The 12,249-nt window shown below is 41.1% G+C and overlaps 1 protein-coding gene and 1 long non-coding RNA gene across 2 annotated transcripts in view; one reads left to right on the plus strand and one right to left on the minus strand.

The window, feature by feature from the left end:
- Positions 1 to 1,401: 1,401 nt before the first annotated feature.
- On the minus strand, positions 1,402 to 2,447 carry LOC148679049 (uncharacterized). Its single transcript, XR_015940046.1, has 2 exons — positions 2,340 to 2,447; positions 1,402 to 1,660 (listed from the first exon to the last, which is right to left on the minus strand). It is a non-coding gene; the product is annotated as an uncharacterized LOC148679049 (long non-coding RNA).
- The window catches only part of dnaaf9 (dynein axonemal assembly factor 9), a 55,001-nt gene continuing 45,157 nt past the window's right edge, over positions 2,406 to 12,249 (plus strand). The window contains exons 1-5 of the mRNA XM_088639322.1: positions 2,406 to 2,606; positions 6,350 to 6,429; positions 9,248 to 9,367; positions 10,090 to 10,214; positions 11,795 to 11,891. Coding sequence (XP_088495448.1) covers positions 2,551 to 2,606; positions 6,350 to 6,429; positions 9,248 to 9,367; positions 10,090 to 10,214; positions 11,795 to 11,891 — 478 coding nt within the window. The 5' untranslated portion in view covers positions 2,406 to 2,550. The remainder of the gene's footprint in view (positions 2,607 to 6,349; positions 6,430 to 9,247; positions 9,368 to 10,089; positions 10,215 to 11,794; positions 11,892 to 12,249) is intronic.

The raw sequence follows: 12,249 nt of genomic DNA on the forward strand, positions 1-12,249 counted from the left end.
TCAGATGTTTTCTCAGTTTTGGTATTTTGTGAATGTCTGCTTTCAAACATTTGAGCCAACAAGCTCTCCTTGACTTTCCACAGAGAATGCTGGTGCTAGCTTCTGAATTGAATATAAATACTACACCCTTTGTTTCTTTTGCAGCACTGCAGAGCACAATGCCTCTGTCAGCAGGCAAACCGTAAGAAACCTTTCATTTTTTTTCTGTTTCACAAACACCATGTAGCATAACATTCAATAAAACATGTCACACATGAGATTTCCAAGAAAAAAAACGATTTGCACCCTAGAGGCTGTCACTCAGTTCCCAAGAATCCTGTAGCTCATGGGGCACCAGAGTCATGTTCTTCAGCACCACTGCTGGAAAGAGTGCTGTTAGGCCGCAGACTCACACTGGCAGAAGCAAATTCACCCTCTCAGGTCTTCCTCTAGAGCGACATGGTGGCGCAGTGGTCAGCTTTGCTGCCTCATAGCGCTGGGGCCCTGGGTTCAGTTCCAGACCTGGAGTGCTGTCTGTGTGGAGTTTATCTGTACTCCACATCTTCATGTAGGTTTCCTCCAGGTGCTCCAGTTTCCTCCCACACCCCACAGACTAACTGGGAGGTTGATTGGCTTCTGGAAACATTGGTCCTGGTGTGATTGTGTGCGTGCTGGTGTCTGGTGTCCCATCCTGGGTGTACCCTGCCTTGTGTCCATTGCTTGTAGGTATAGGCTCTGCCCCCCCACCCTGTACTGGATAAAGAAGCTAAAGAGCACTCTTCCCTGTCCGGTGTGTACAGAGGCTCAAACGGTTGTTGCCACCGCTGTTGATGCTGAGAGTAAGTGGGCTTGCTTCACTGCAGAGAGATGATGTCGTCCAGAATATGGAGTCCAGCACAGCAATCTGCTCATTCCCATCAGTGACGCGAGACGCCTTCTTACTGTACTGGACTGAACATATGACCGTCACAGTTCCGCGCGGGCTCGTGCCCTCGCCAGTTTGTCCCACAACACCTGGGCGCGAACCCAGGTCTCCTGCGTAACACAACAGAGAACCAGCCGAGTGAGCTGAAGTCCCTGCTACATGCAGGAGGGCGATGACGTCACCGTGTACGAACTAGCTCCGCTACATACAGAGATACACTGTGTCTTCAGTGTGGGGCCTGATTTACTTACTCTGTTACTTACTTTGTTCTGTTTGTCTTAAATATATAAACCACATTATATATGGTTGTGCAGTATCACTAGTGGAAGGTCTGTAGATTATATTATGTAACCCTTACTTATGCTGGAGAATAGATACAGAAGATCTGAACATTGTGTGTTTAATGGTCGTAAAAGGTAACAGGAAACAAACTGATAGCAGTGTATTAACTGGAAATGATCCCCTGGTTGCACAGTTTCACAACTGACCCACCATGATCAAGTACATAATACTCCCCTAGGCCACAGTTTATTTTTCAAACAAATACATACAAAACAAGGCTTAAAAAACAATTGGAGACTTTTGGGTTATTGTACAGCTGTTGCGATCCAATGATAGTGGACATGTCCATCAGGACAGTGTCGAAGTGTCCATCGGCCGGTCAGTGTTTCCATAGGGCTGCCAGCAGCCTGGACATCATATACAGCCGCTCTCCTCCTGCAGGGCCAGGGTTACTGCAGCAAATACCCAGTTCACCTTCGGCGGAAATGGTGAAAAAAAATAGCCGAGAATGACCTCATCCTATTACAAAGAAAACAATGATCTCTTTTTACCGCCGCGATAATTTGTGTATAACGTGGCGTTTGTCTTTTTTTTTGCTTAATGGGGGAGCGAAATCTAGCAAGCTTGTTCCGTGTCTGCGCCTGTGATGCACTTCACCAACATCGTCTCTGGACGGAGCAATGTTAGGAAACCGAGAGAGTGCTAACCCCGGTTTCACGAGTGTCTCCGGTCAGAGGTTCACTGTTTAAATGTTTGAAAGACACCAGTTTAAATGAGCTGTCTCATACACAGGGCAGCGAGTGTGCTGTGACTCCCGGGGAGCAGGTAATGGATAGAACATTTCAGTAAATTTGAAAATGTAAATTATTTCTTATTAATCCTCATGGAATTCCAGGAAATAGATAACTGACTAAACTGGGGGTTATCGAAATAAACACTGCCCAATGTGCCTGCTCCCCAAGTCCTCCGCGTGCGCAGGAGCGAGCCCCCGATGTTCTCGTGAGCGCGCAGAGTCGCGTCCGCTGTCAAGGGACACTCGCGGGCTATACCACTCCCTGCTCCAGGGGGAGACGCAGCCACTTTGCCGCTCTCGAAGAACCGCAAGGAAGGACTAACATGGATTTGAAAAAATAGTTTGTGTAGCTATACTCACTATTGTTGCATTAGTACGCCTTAATTTCGATACAACAGGTACAGCGGTGCCTTCGGTCCCCGTGGGGGGGCGAGTGGTTCCGCCGGTTGCCATACTCGCCAGCTCGTCCTCCAGCTGCGCCAGGGCTGTTAGGGATGGGGAGCTGTCTCCGCTGGCGCTGACGACCAGGTTTTTAACACTGCAGTTTTCTTTCACGACGTGAGCTGCAGATATGGCAGGCATACGGAGGAAGAACGGGAAATACCAGTGCCTGAGCCCCGCCGTCAGGTGAGAGCTGACATTTCCCTGCCAGGCCGCGGTGGGATGGAGGCCGAGCGCTGCCCTCGGCGCCGGGGACGGTGTTGTTGTTCTGGGCGGTGGGCGGGTCCGGCGGGTCCCGTCACACGTCCCGGCCGGACCGCCGGCTGCCTCACCGCCCGAGTCCCGGGCCTGTGCGGGCAGCGGCGCTTGTTTGGAGGTGTTGTCGCATCTTTCCCCGACAGGAGCCTGTGTTTCTCTGGGCCTGCTTCTGCAGACGGGCCAGGCGGGCGGTTCGGCGGTTCGGGCTCAGGAACCACGTTCGCGGTGTGATAACTCGTTTAAGTCCAGTGATGTAGAGAGAAAACAGGCAAAAACAGAGTATATAAAAAAGTTATATATATCCAACAGTATTTTTTACTATATTTCTTTGTTCACTGGTTGTTGTTGTTTTTTTTGTTCTAATAATCGACATTTTTTCACTGAAAGACCAGTGGGCTCCTGTGTGGGCTGTCTAGAGACTCTCCTGACTGAATCATTTCACTACACTGAGCTGCTCACTGTCTGCATATCTTCCCCGAGACTGGATTATATTGGACATATAATCTTTTATTTGAACTTGACCGTCGTCATCATCACTAAGGATTTGAAATCCTTTACTCTACATTACTCTGCTTTGCAGTTAAACACACTGGTCTTGTATAGGCCAATTCAAGAGGGAGCTCTTCAGAAAACTGAATTTCTGAAACTACCCACGGACTCGTGATAAAAATACCAAATAAATTATGAGGCAAACAAGCATAAAGAATTAGATTATTCAATTTATGTAATTAACATATACTTGTATACCTTAGATGTAGGTTGGTATACCCCCAAGGTAATTATTGAGGTGAATCTGGTTGGGAGCAATACATGCAGAAGAGATAAATATGCATAACTATGTTATTGCCTTGGTTTGGAGCTGGCTCAAGCACTAACTACATGTAGGCTTGTCTTCAGTCTAGGGTCAAGGGATTCGTTTCACAGCTTTGCAGAATTCCAGGAGGGATGATATTCAGCTGTTGAATCTCATCAAATTCCAGTTATGTGGACGTCATTCGTTTACCATTGTACTGTCTACACTAGGAATTTCTGCGTTTTTAAAACATTTTTGTGAAAAGGAAGAAATTGGGCTGATGGATTGGGTACTCTTTGACAGAATGTGTTTGTGAATTTATGGAGTTTGAGCTCCAAACTAGAAAAGCTGTTTTGAGCTGGTATGCTGTGGTTTCTAAGCCATATCTGGATGTTCTATTTTAATTCTCTTTTTGTTTGCTAACATGTTCAAGGGCAATGTTCTGCTCTTTGAAAAGATTAAATGAAATCTAGAAAAGACAAGATAAACAGCAGATGAAAATACATGAGAAATTTACAAACTGTGACATGTTGGATCTGAATTGTAGCATGAAGATCAGGAATTCCCCTTGTTGGAGTAAAGACTCGCACCTCGAAATGTTTTTCATTGTCAGATAAAAGTCGCCATCAAGATGCATTGACGAAGACCTGCTGTGTTTTAAGTTGTCTATGAGAGCAGATAGCAAATCGTGAGAGATGTAGAGCTTGATGTCTGTCTGATCCCCAGAGGGCATTCGGTATCTGGTCCAGATCACTGTGTGGGATGAGAAGGATCTGACTCTTGAGACGAGCAGTAAGATGATAGTGGGCAGAGGGACATTAGCTATTAGTTTCAGATTCTAGATTACAGTTGCAGATTCCTGTCATTTGCAACTTTTCTGTTCGTATCCTAAGTATTAATAAAAAGGGTGACTTAAGCTGAAACTAGGCCTAGTTGCAGAAGTTATATAACAACACTTAGGAATGTATCTTAGTTTTTGATTGAAAAAGATAAATCAAACAAATTCTCAGGTCTAATGACAATCTAGTGAGGGCTCATTATACTGCTGGGATTTTACTGAAGCAGTTTGAGTCAAGGACCTTGCTCAGGGGTAGGATCTCAACTTCCATTCTTCCCTTAGCTGTATTCTTGCTGTTTCCATCAGGGAAAGGGTTAATGTCGGATAGTAAAAAATGTATTTTAACAAACCGATATCCTTCGCCAGAATGGATAACGTTTTGGTGCTGTGTTCTGTTACTTACAGGTGGCGTTTCACAAAAGCCTCACGTGATCTATAAAACCAGATTAACTTTCATTTTTCTCCTTAATATCAACCTGTCAGTCAAGCTACTGTAATAAAACCTGACTGAAGAATTAATAATCTCTGCCACAGTAGCTGATGGATGGTTATATACTATCTGCTAATATACAGGAAGGAATACATTAATAGACCTTTTTTTTCAAGACGACATCTGTCGAACAACTCAAATAAAGCCAAACTAGATGGAAAAGAAAACTGATTCTGGATCCATTACAACCTTGATGTCTTACAGTATGCCTTTGGGCATATTATATATATGTATATTATATATATGCCTTGGGGCAACCTTGTTGTGAAAGGTGCTATATAAAAATTGAATTGAATTATAATATCAAATACACAAGTAAGCAAATTAATGGCCTATCAAATGTTGATTCTATCTTGGCTTGGTGATCTGTGGTAGGCTGAAAGTTGTGATTTGTGCTGCTTTTTCCTCTCTTATTCTATAGCAATTGTACACAAAGAACTTAAGAAATTAGCTTTAAGCGCAAATTCAAATCTTAAAGTCAAGTAATTCAGTATGATTGTATGTCAGAGGCATTTCCTTAGGAATATTCTAGTCAGTGTATCTCACTCAAGCACTCCGGTTTGATGCATTGAAACAGGGACAGCACAGCATTATTGAATTGTTTGAATTCTGTGATTCTGGTAATCTGTGTGTTCTGAACAGATCTGGTTGCACCGTGGCAGTCAGAGTTTCTTTAATTCTTTTCCGGTGGATTTGAAGAATCTGCTAGCTGGTGGCTTCCCCATGTTGCTTTGCAGGGAGCTCAAGAGAGGTGTAGAGTAATTCTTTTGTCAGCCAGCCAAGAGTGTGGCAGCAGCTGATAAATTTTCTGAAATCAAACTTCCTTAAGGAAGATTGTTTTCCCTGGATCCCTGGAAGCTGAGATAAACTCTTGGCATGCCATAGTCTTTAGGAAGTTTTTAAAAACCACGCAAACTTTCAATCACATCCTGGACCATGAAATAGTGAGCAGGACACAGAGCTTCAGGAGCAACTGTGTCACGAGTGCAGGAACGTTTTTCAGTTTTTAATAGAAAGACAGAATCTAGGATGGGTTGTCAGTGGTGGCAATCACAAAACAGGCCACATTGCACAATTCAGAACTTCTTTTAGTTTTGTGGTAGGTAAGCAAGTACTGGATTGTGTCATGATAAACATGAGGGTTTATTATATCAAGAGTCAAAGTATCTTAATTATATTTACATTTTTCCAAATGTATTTCTGTGAGAAATGTAAAAGATGACAAGAGTAATAATAATAATAATAATAATAATTGCTTACACTTATATAGCGCTTTTCTGGACACTCCACTCAAAGCGCTTTACAGGTAATGGGGTCTCCCCTCCACCACCACCAATGTGCAGCATCCACCTGGATGATGCTGTAGAACACCGATTTGCAATGCGGCTATTTCAGTGAATTGGGCTATCCCTAGTCATTTCACATTCAAGCTGTCGAAAATCACATCTGTTTAAAAAGATGGTTCCACGTGCTATAGAGAATAATGGCAGCTCACATGGCTACATGTGAGAAGTTCATGAAGGTGATGCTTTTCTTTTTCTCTCCTGTAGCTGTTCCCGTCTGCGTCAGGTACAGGCTTTATTGAGTGATGCCAGCAAATGCAGACCAGATGGGATCTTGTGTATACTGGGTGAGTCCGCTAAGCAGATGAAAATTAAAAACAATTATATGTAATTGTAGGTTTAATAAAACTTTAATCTGGCTAGATGACAGACAGAAGTGAAGTAATCTGTACTTCTTAGTAACCACTAATGGAGTTTACTTAGAGATTTTAAGATTGAGTTATTTGCTGTTTTGGCATTCTGATATGTTATCAGACTAAAACAGTCTTTTGTACAAATATTTACACTGAACCCACAGGAGCACAAGGCTTGCTGAGTTGACATTAGTGTAGAGCAGAGTGTTCCAGTTGGTGAGTCTGTATGCATAAACTGAATGCACACACCTGGCGCCCAAGACATGCTCATACATGCTGTGCAGTTCTGGAAAAGGCATACTTGAGAAGAATGAATAAATGAAGCATATCATTTTTCATGGTTAGGAGAGGGATATGGCCATGGGCATACCCGTTTTTTGTTCATGATAAATTGGAATATGCAGCCTCCAGTCCTGCCACCTGCCTGACCTCCTCACTGCAGCTCTTTGTTTGTAATCGTTTCAGTCATAAACCAGTATTTGCTGGCAGAGAGATCTTGCGTGTTGCTTGGCAACAGAACACCAACAGCAGGGCTCTGGCTGTTGCAGCTTTAGCAGTAATTCAGTGAAATATACAGTCCAGGCAAAGAGAACTCCAGAAGTTACTGCAAGAATAGAAATTTCAACAGTTGCTGACCGCCTGAGTTACTCTTTCATCATTTTACCAAAAAGACATTTGGGGAAAAACCAAACAAAAATGTTTAGTTAAAATACATGTAAGTGACTTCATTAAAGTTGAAGGAGTGGGGTTTTGCTTTACATTTGCTTTGTCACATCACTTCTGACGCTATTCAAAAGGGAAAAATGTGAAATAGGTTGCAAAATGCTTTTAATATCTTTAATTTTGGCCTAAATACAGTGAAATGAATTTTTAGTGACACATTTCACACAAAACTTTTTAAATATTTCTAATGACAGACCCAAAACATATTTTCGAAAATGCCTTGTGGATTAGTTCAGATTTTTTCCTCTTGAACATTTGCTGTAACAACTTATCTCGAAGCCTAAGTTTTCACGGTTGACACTGTTTCAAGTCATTTAGAGCAGCTGGTGCACATCTTCTGGCACTCCTTCAACTCCTTCAAACAACAACTTAAAATTAGAAATACAGACGTAGCTTTATGCAGAGAAGGTCATGTATTTAATTCAGACTTTATAGTCTATCAAGAATAAAGAGATGACACTTGGTATGGCTTGACATGATAGGAACATTTAATTTAGTCAAACTTTTCCGTATGATAATTAATGAAACAGGGATTCTGTTAACAAGAAACGGGTGTTGATTTGTTTTAGCTGCTAAAATCAGTAATAGATGAAAGAACAAGTAAAACTAACTTCAATGCATAAAAAGTAAAAGAAAAACAAAAATTTGTGATTTTGCTTTCTGTTTTCCAGCCTGGTATTAATGTGACCTGTTCATTTGCAGATAATGCATGCTGACAAATCTTTCTGCTTGAACCTAAAATTATTATAGCTGTTTCAACAGCTTCAGTTTTCACTATTCTTTAACTGTCAAATAGGGCTTCAGCATTCACATTTTCATTTTTATGTTTTAATACCCCTGCTGACTTGGCAGTGCTGCTTTTTGGAACATGTGAAGTGAAGTGAAGTTCATTGTGTTTAAGTGCAGACATCTCCACATAATACACACAGCATGTGAAATATTTTGATTAGATATTCAAAGGTAGAGTTGAGGTTTGGTGTGCCATATAGCACTTTTATTAAAGCACGCATGACTTGGATATGCTGGTGTCGAAATGTGAGTGTGCAAGAATCGGACGCAGTGCGTGTTCCTGTTTGTTGAGGAAAAACAACATGATGGCCAGATATCACCCTGTATATACAGTTCTAGTAGTAATTAGGTCTCTGCAAGTCAAGAGTATTTGAGCATTCAGATAATCCTCACAGTAGACCCTGCCAGCTGTCGGTGACCTGCAGGGCTGTGCTGTTGTGCACCGATGCCACCCTGTGGACGCTAAGAAGTTCATTATTTGCAGGAAAGTGTTCAGTCTGTACTGTAGATGTTTATTAGATAGACACTTTATTTTCCACTACTGTGGAAATGTCTTTAGCTTCTTCCATAAAAGTACAAAACAAACAAGCAAAACATAAAAGTAAGATAAAATCACATGAAGTTCGTGACATCACAACAACGGTATGTAATGCATAAATAAATGGATAAATAAATGGGGGGGGCTACATCTACACACATTCATTGAGAAGCCTTATCGCAGAGGGGAGCAAAAGCTCCTTAGAAATGCTTTTATGTGAATTTCGTATCCTATACCTTCTTCCTGATTGGAACATTATGAATTGAGAGTGGAGTGGGTATGTGGAATTGTGAAATAATTAAATTGTTTTTCTATTTTTTTGCTGTAAAACATGCATACAATCAGAGTAAGAATGTACCCTCTAATACTGATATTAATTGTGGCTTAAATCATTAATAGACATTGAGGCTGCAGTGTTTGTGTTTTAATCTGAAAATGTAGGGTACTGACTGTAGTCTGAATCCATTGATCATCCCTCATTACTGTATGCAGCACTGGTTTTGAACTTTGTCTTGATTCTTGACGAACTCTGGTAAATGCAGAAGAGTGAACAAACAGAAACATGCTTCTGTGGTCAGCCATAGAGCCCAGAATATTTGGCAGTGGGCTCTGTCTGCCTTTGGCTGTCTCCATGGGACCTTGTTTTCTGTTCTGCATGTCAGTGTGTAGATTGTATGTGTAATTGTCTTTCTGTGCCTGCAGGCATTGACAGCAGATACAATGAAGGATGCAGCGAACTGGCCAACTACCTGTTCTTTGGCTTGTACAACCAGACAAACCTGGACCTGGAGCATTCAGAGTTCCCAGAGGAGGTTCTCGATGGTGTGTACAGTGATGGCAGGGGCTGCCAGTCCTGGGGATGTGCTGGCTGCTATTGCAGCTGAGCTTTTGCATGTACTGTATCCTTCTAGGTGGGCTAGAACCTTTACAATTGTTTTTGGCTGAAAGGTTAGAGATTTTAAGCTACTTAAGAAGTGCTATAGTTAAAAGGAAAACTCCTACATGTTTAGAAACGGAACATAACGAAAGGGTTACAATTAAACCTATTATTAAGGTTCAATTATTTAATTAAGTGCTCAGATTGAACAAAAACCCACAAGTGTGTCTCCCTGCAGGACCAGAGCTAGGAGTTCTGGGGTCAGAGGACCAGACTCCATCCCTGATGTTCTTAATTTACTCATCAATTTAGTGGAAGTCATTGATCTCGAATCTCAAATCTCAGTAAAGCAGCAGGGAAAAATACTTTACTGAATCGGAATCCCTTACTAAATGCTGATTAAATCTATATTTTTCCACTAGATGGCAGGCCTTCATAATACAAAATAAATCTCAATAATTTCAATGAATAGTGCTTAGGTAGTTCTTAAGCATTGTATTTGTGCTAGCTATGTATAGTTGTTGAGATGAATATCAGCTTAATCTAAATATTTAAATAAATATTAATTATACCATGGCTGTCAAATTTATAATTAATCTAAAACTATACATTTCTAATCACATCATAATCATATTCTAATCAAAATTTCTAATTGTATTCATTATAGACGTCATTCTGCTAATTAAGGCAGAGAGTGTCCACCTGTACTGCAATCCTGTGAATTATAGCTCCCTGCTGCCGTATGTGGGCCACTGGAGAAACCTGCACTTCCACTGCATGACTGAGACTGAGGTGAGCTACTGCCAGCACTTAACAATCGCACATATGACTTCTTCATCTTGCAGGTTTCTCACAGCTAGAAATCCTTCTGTTGTTGATCTTTGATAGGTGTGGTTTCAGAGTCTATTTTTATGTATTTGATTAACGATAATAGTTAAATATTCCTGGCAGAATTAAGGTATATTTTTAATGATCCCTACTGTGGGACAGGAATGTGAGACTGCAGTCTTGTGGAGTCTTAAGGTAATTTATTAACGTGCATAATCATTTTTTGTTTATTTTTACCTTATTTATGTATCGGTATTAGTCTGATATGAGTTTTTAGCTTTTTTTAGCTGAGCTTTTATATGTTCTGCTGTAAGTCTCTTGAGTATGCTGGTTTGCTTACTTATTAAAGTGGGCAGACTACTTTCGGTTGGTAACATCTTGTATTCCCACTTGATTTGTACTTTCTGTCTGCTGTAGTTCTGTTTCTGGATTCTGTCCTTGTAATTTCCTCTGCATGGAGAATTGTTGCCCAGTCACATTTGTGTCTTCAATGTTAAAGCTATTCTTTTTCTGTGCTTGATCTCAGACCTCTTTCTGCAAGCTGGCTGATGACAGCTGCTCTCCCTACACACATTTTCACACCGCTTGGGCAAATAATATAGCTGATGAGTTGATGCTGCTGAATAACAATGGAGTGAGAGAGAATGTGAGAGCTGCATAATGTACTTTAGCTGGACTACCTAGGTTTAGACAGTATTTTTGTTATCCTTCCATCACAGTGCTGTACCTAATTATAAGAAATGTCCCTTAGAAATAATTTAAAGAAACCACCTGTGTTCATGGACTTTAGTTTAGAATTGTAACTGTGTTGTAGTTTAGGTCCAGTTTGTGTTTTTTTTTTTAAGTTGTCCATATTTGCAGTGCCATATGGAAATTTGAGACAACTTAAAAATAAGTAGCTCCTAAGGACATAAGAGTGGGTCCAAATAAGAGGAGACCATTCAACACATTAAGCAGGTCACAAATTGATCTCAGGGTTTCAATCAGCTGCTTTTTGAAATAAATCAGGGTGGCAGGTGCTCGTCTTCAACAACATGGTTGGGGAGCTTGTTCCAGACTCCCACCACCCTTTGAGTTAGTGAAAGTGCCTCCTATTATCGGTTTTAGGCAACCTCTGCAATGGCCATATTCATGAAGGCATATGTCACTGTACATCTTAAAAAATAATACTGTAATATTACAGGACTGAAAAGGAGCACGTTTCTTGTGGAGACTGGAATTGGATCTGGATAGATATAGTACCACTTTACATCTTGGTTATGTTCATAATAAGAAGCAAATAAGTTGTAAATGGTATCGTGATGGTAAATTTGGTGGCTTTTATGACTACATTCCAGAGTGTTTCTAATTTGTTTCTACTGGAATGTGAAAGATGCGTGTTGGAGGCACCAGTATATTAATGAGCTCAATTACTTATTTGCTGCATGGTCAGTATTCCTGTGTGGCATGTGTTGCAAGAGGTTCCTCACTGTGGTGGTGCTAAGAGAAAGAACTGAGGTCCAGACCTGTGAGTTACTGTCTGTCTTCCCTGTGTCTGTGAGCAGTACGAAGATGAGGAGGCGGCGGAGGAGTTCAAAATCTCCAGCTTTGTGAACATGGTTCAGGACTGCAGCCGCATCGGAGTGCCTTACAGCTCTCAGGGTACGACTCAGCTCAGCTGTGGATATCTGCTCCCTTACAACATTTAAGGAATGGCAGCCAGTTCCTTAGTTATTCATTTGATAATTACTAGGATTAATTTACCAATTAATTAGATGATTGCATCAAAATGGAGTGTGTAGGAAGCTGAGACTATTAAGGCATAGACATTTTAATATTTCTAATCCTGCCACTGGGTTGTCATACTATTAATTAGTGATTATTGTACTGATTAACGGTAAGACTTATTGAAAGGGATAGTCTCTAATACAGGAGTAAATAGGTATTCTTTAGTTAAGGAGCAGAACTTTCTACTACATTTGGAACTGGGTTACAGTACAAAATGACTGAGCTCCTGAAA

Source organism: Lepisosteus platostomus, chromosome 1 (assembly GCF_059453375.1).
Source record: "Lepisosteus platostomus isolate fLepPlt1 chromosome 1, fLepPlt1.hap1, whole genome shotgun sequence".
NCBI lineage: Eukaryota > Metazoa > Chordata > Actinopteri > Semionotiformes > Lepisosteidae > Lepisosteus > Lepisosteus platostomus.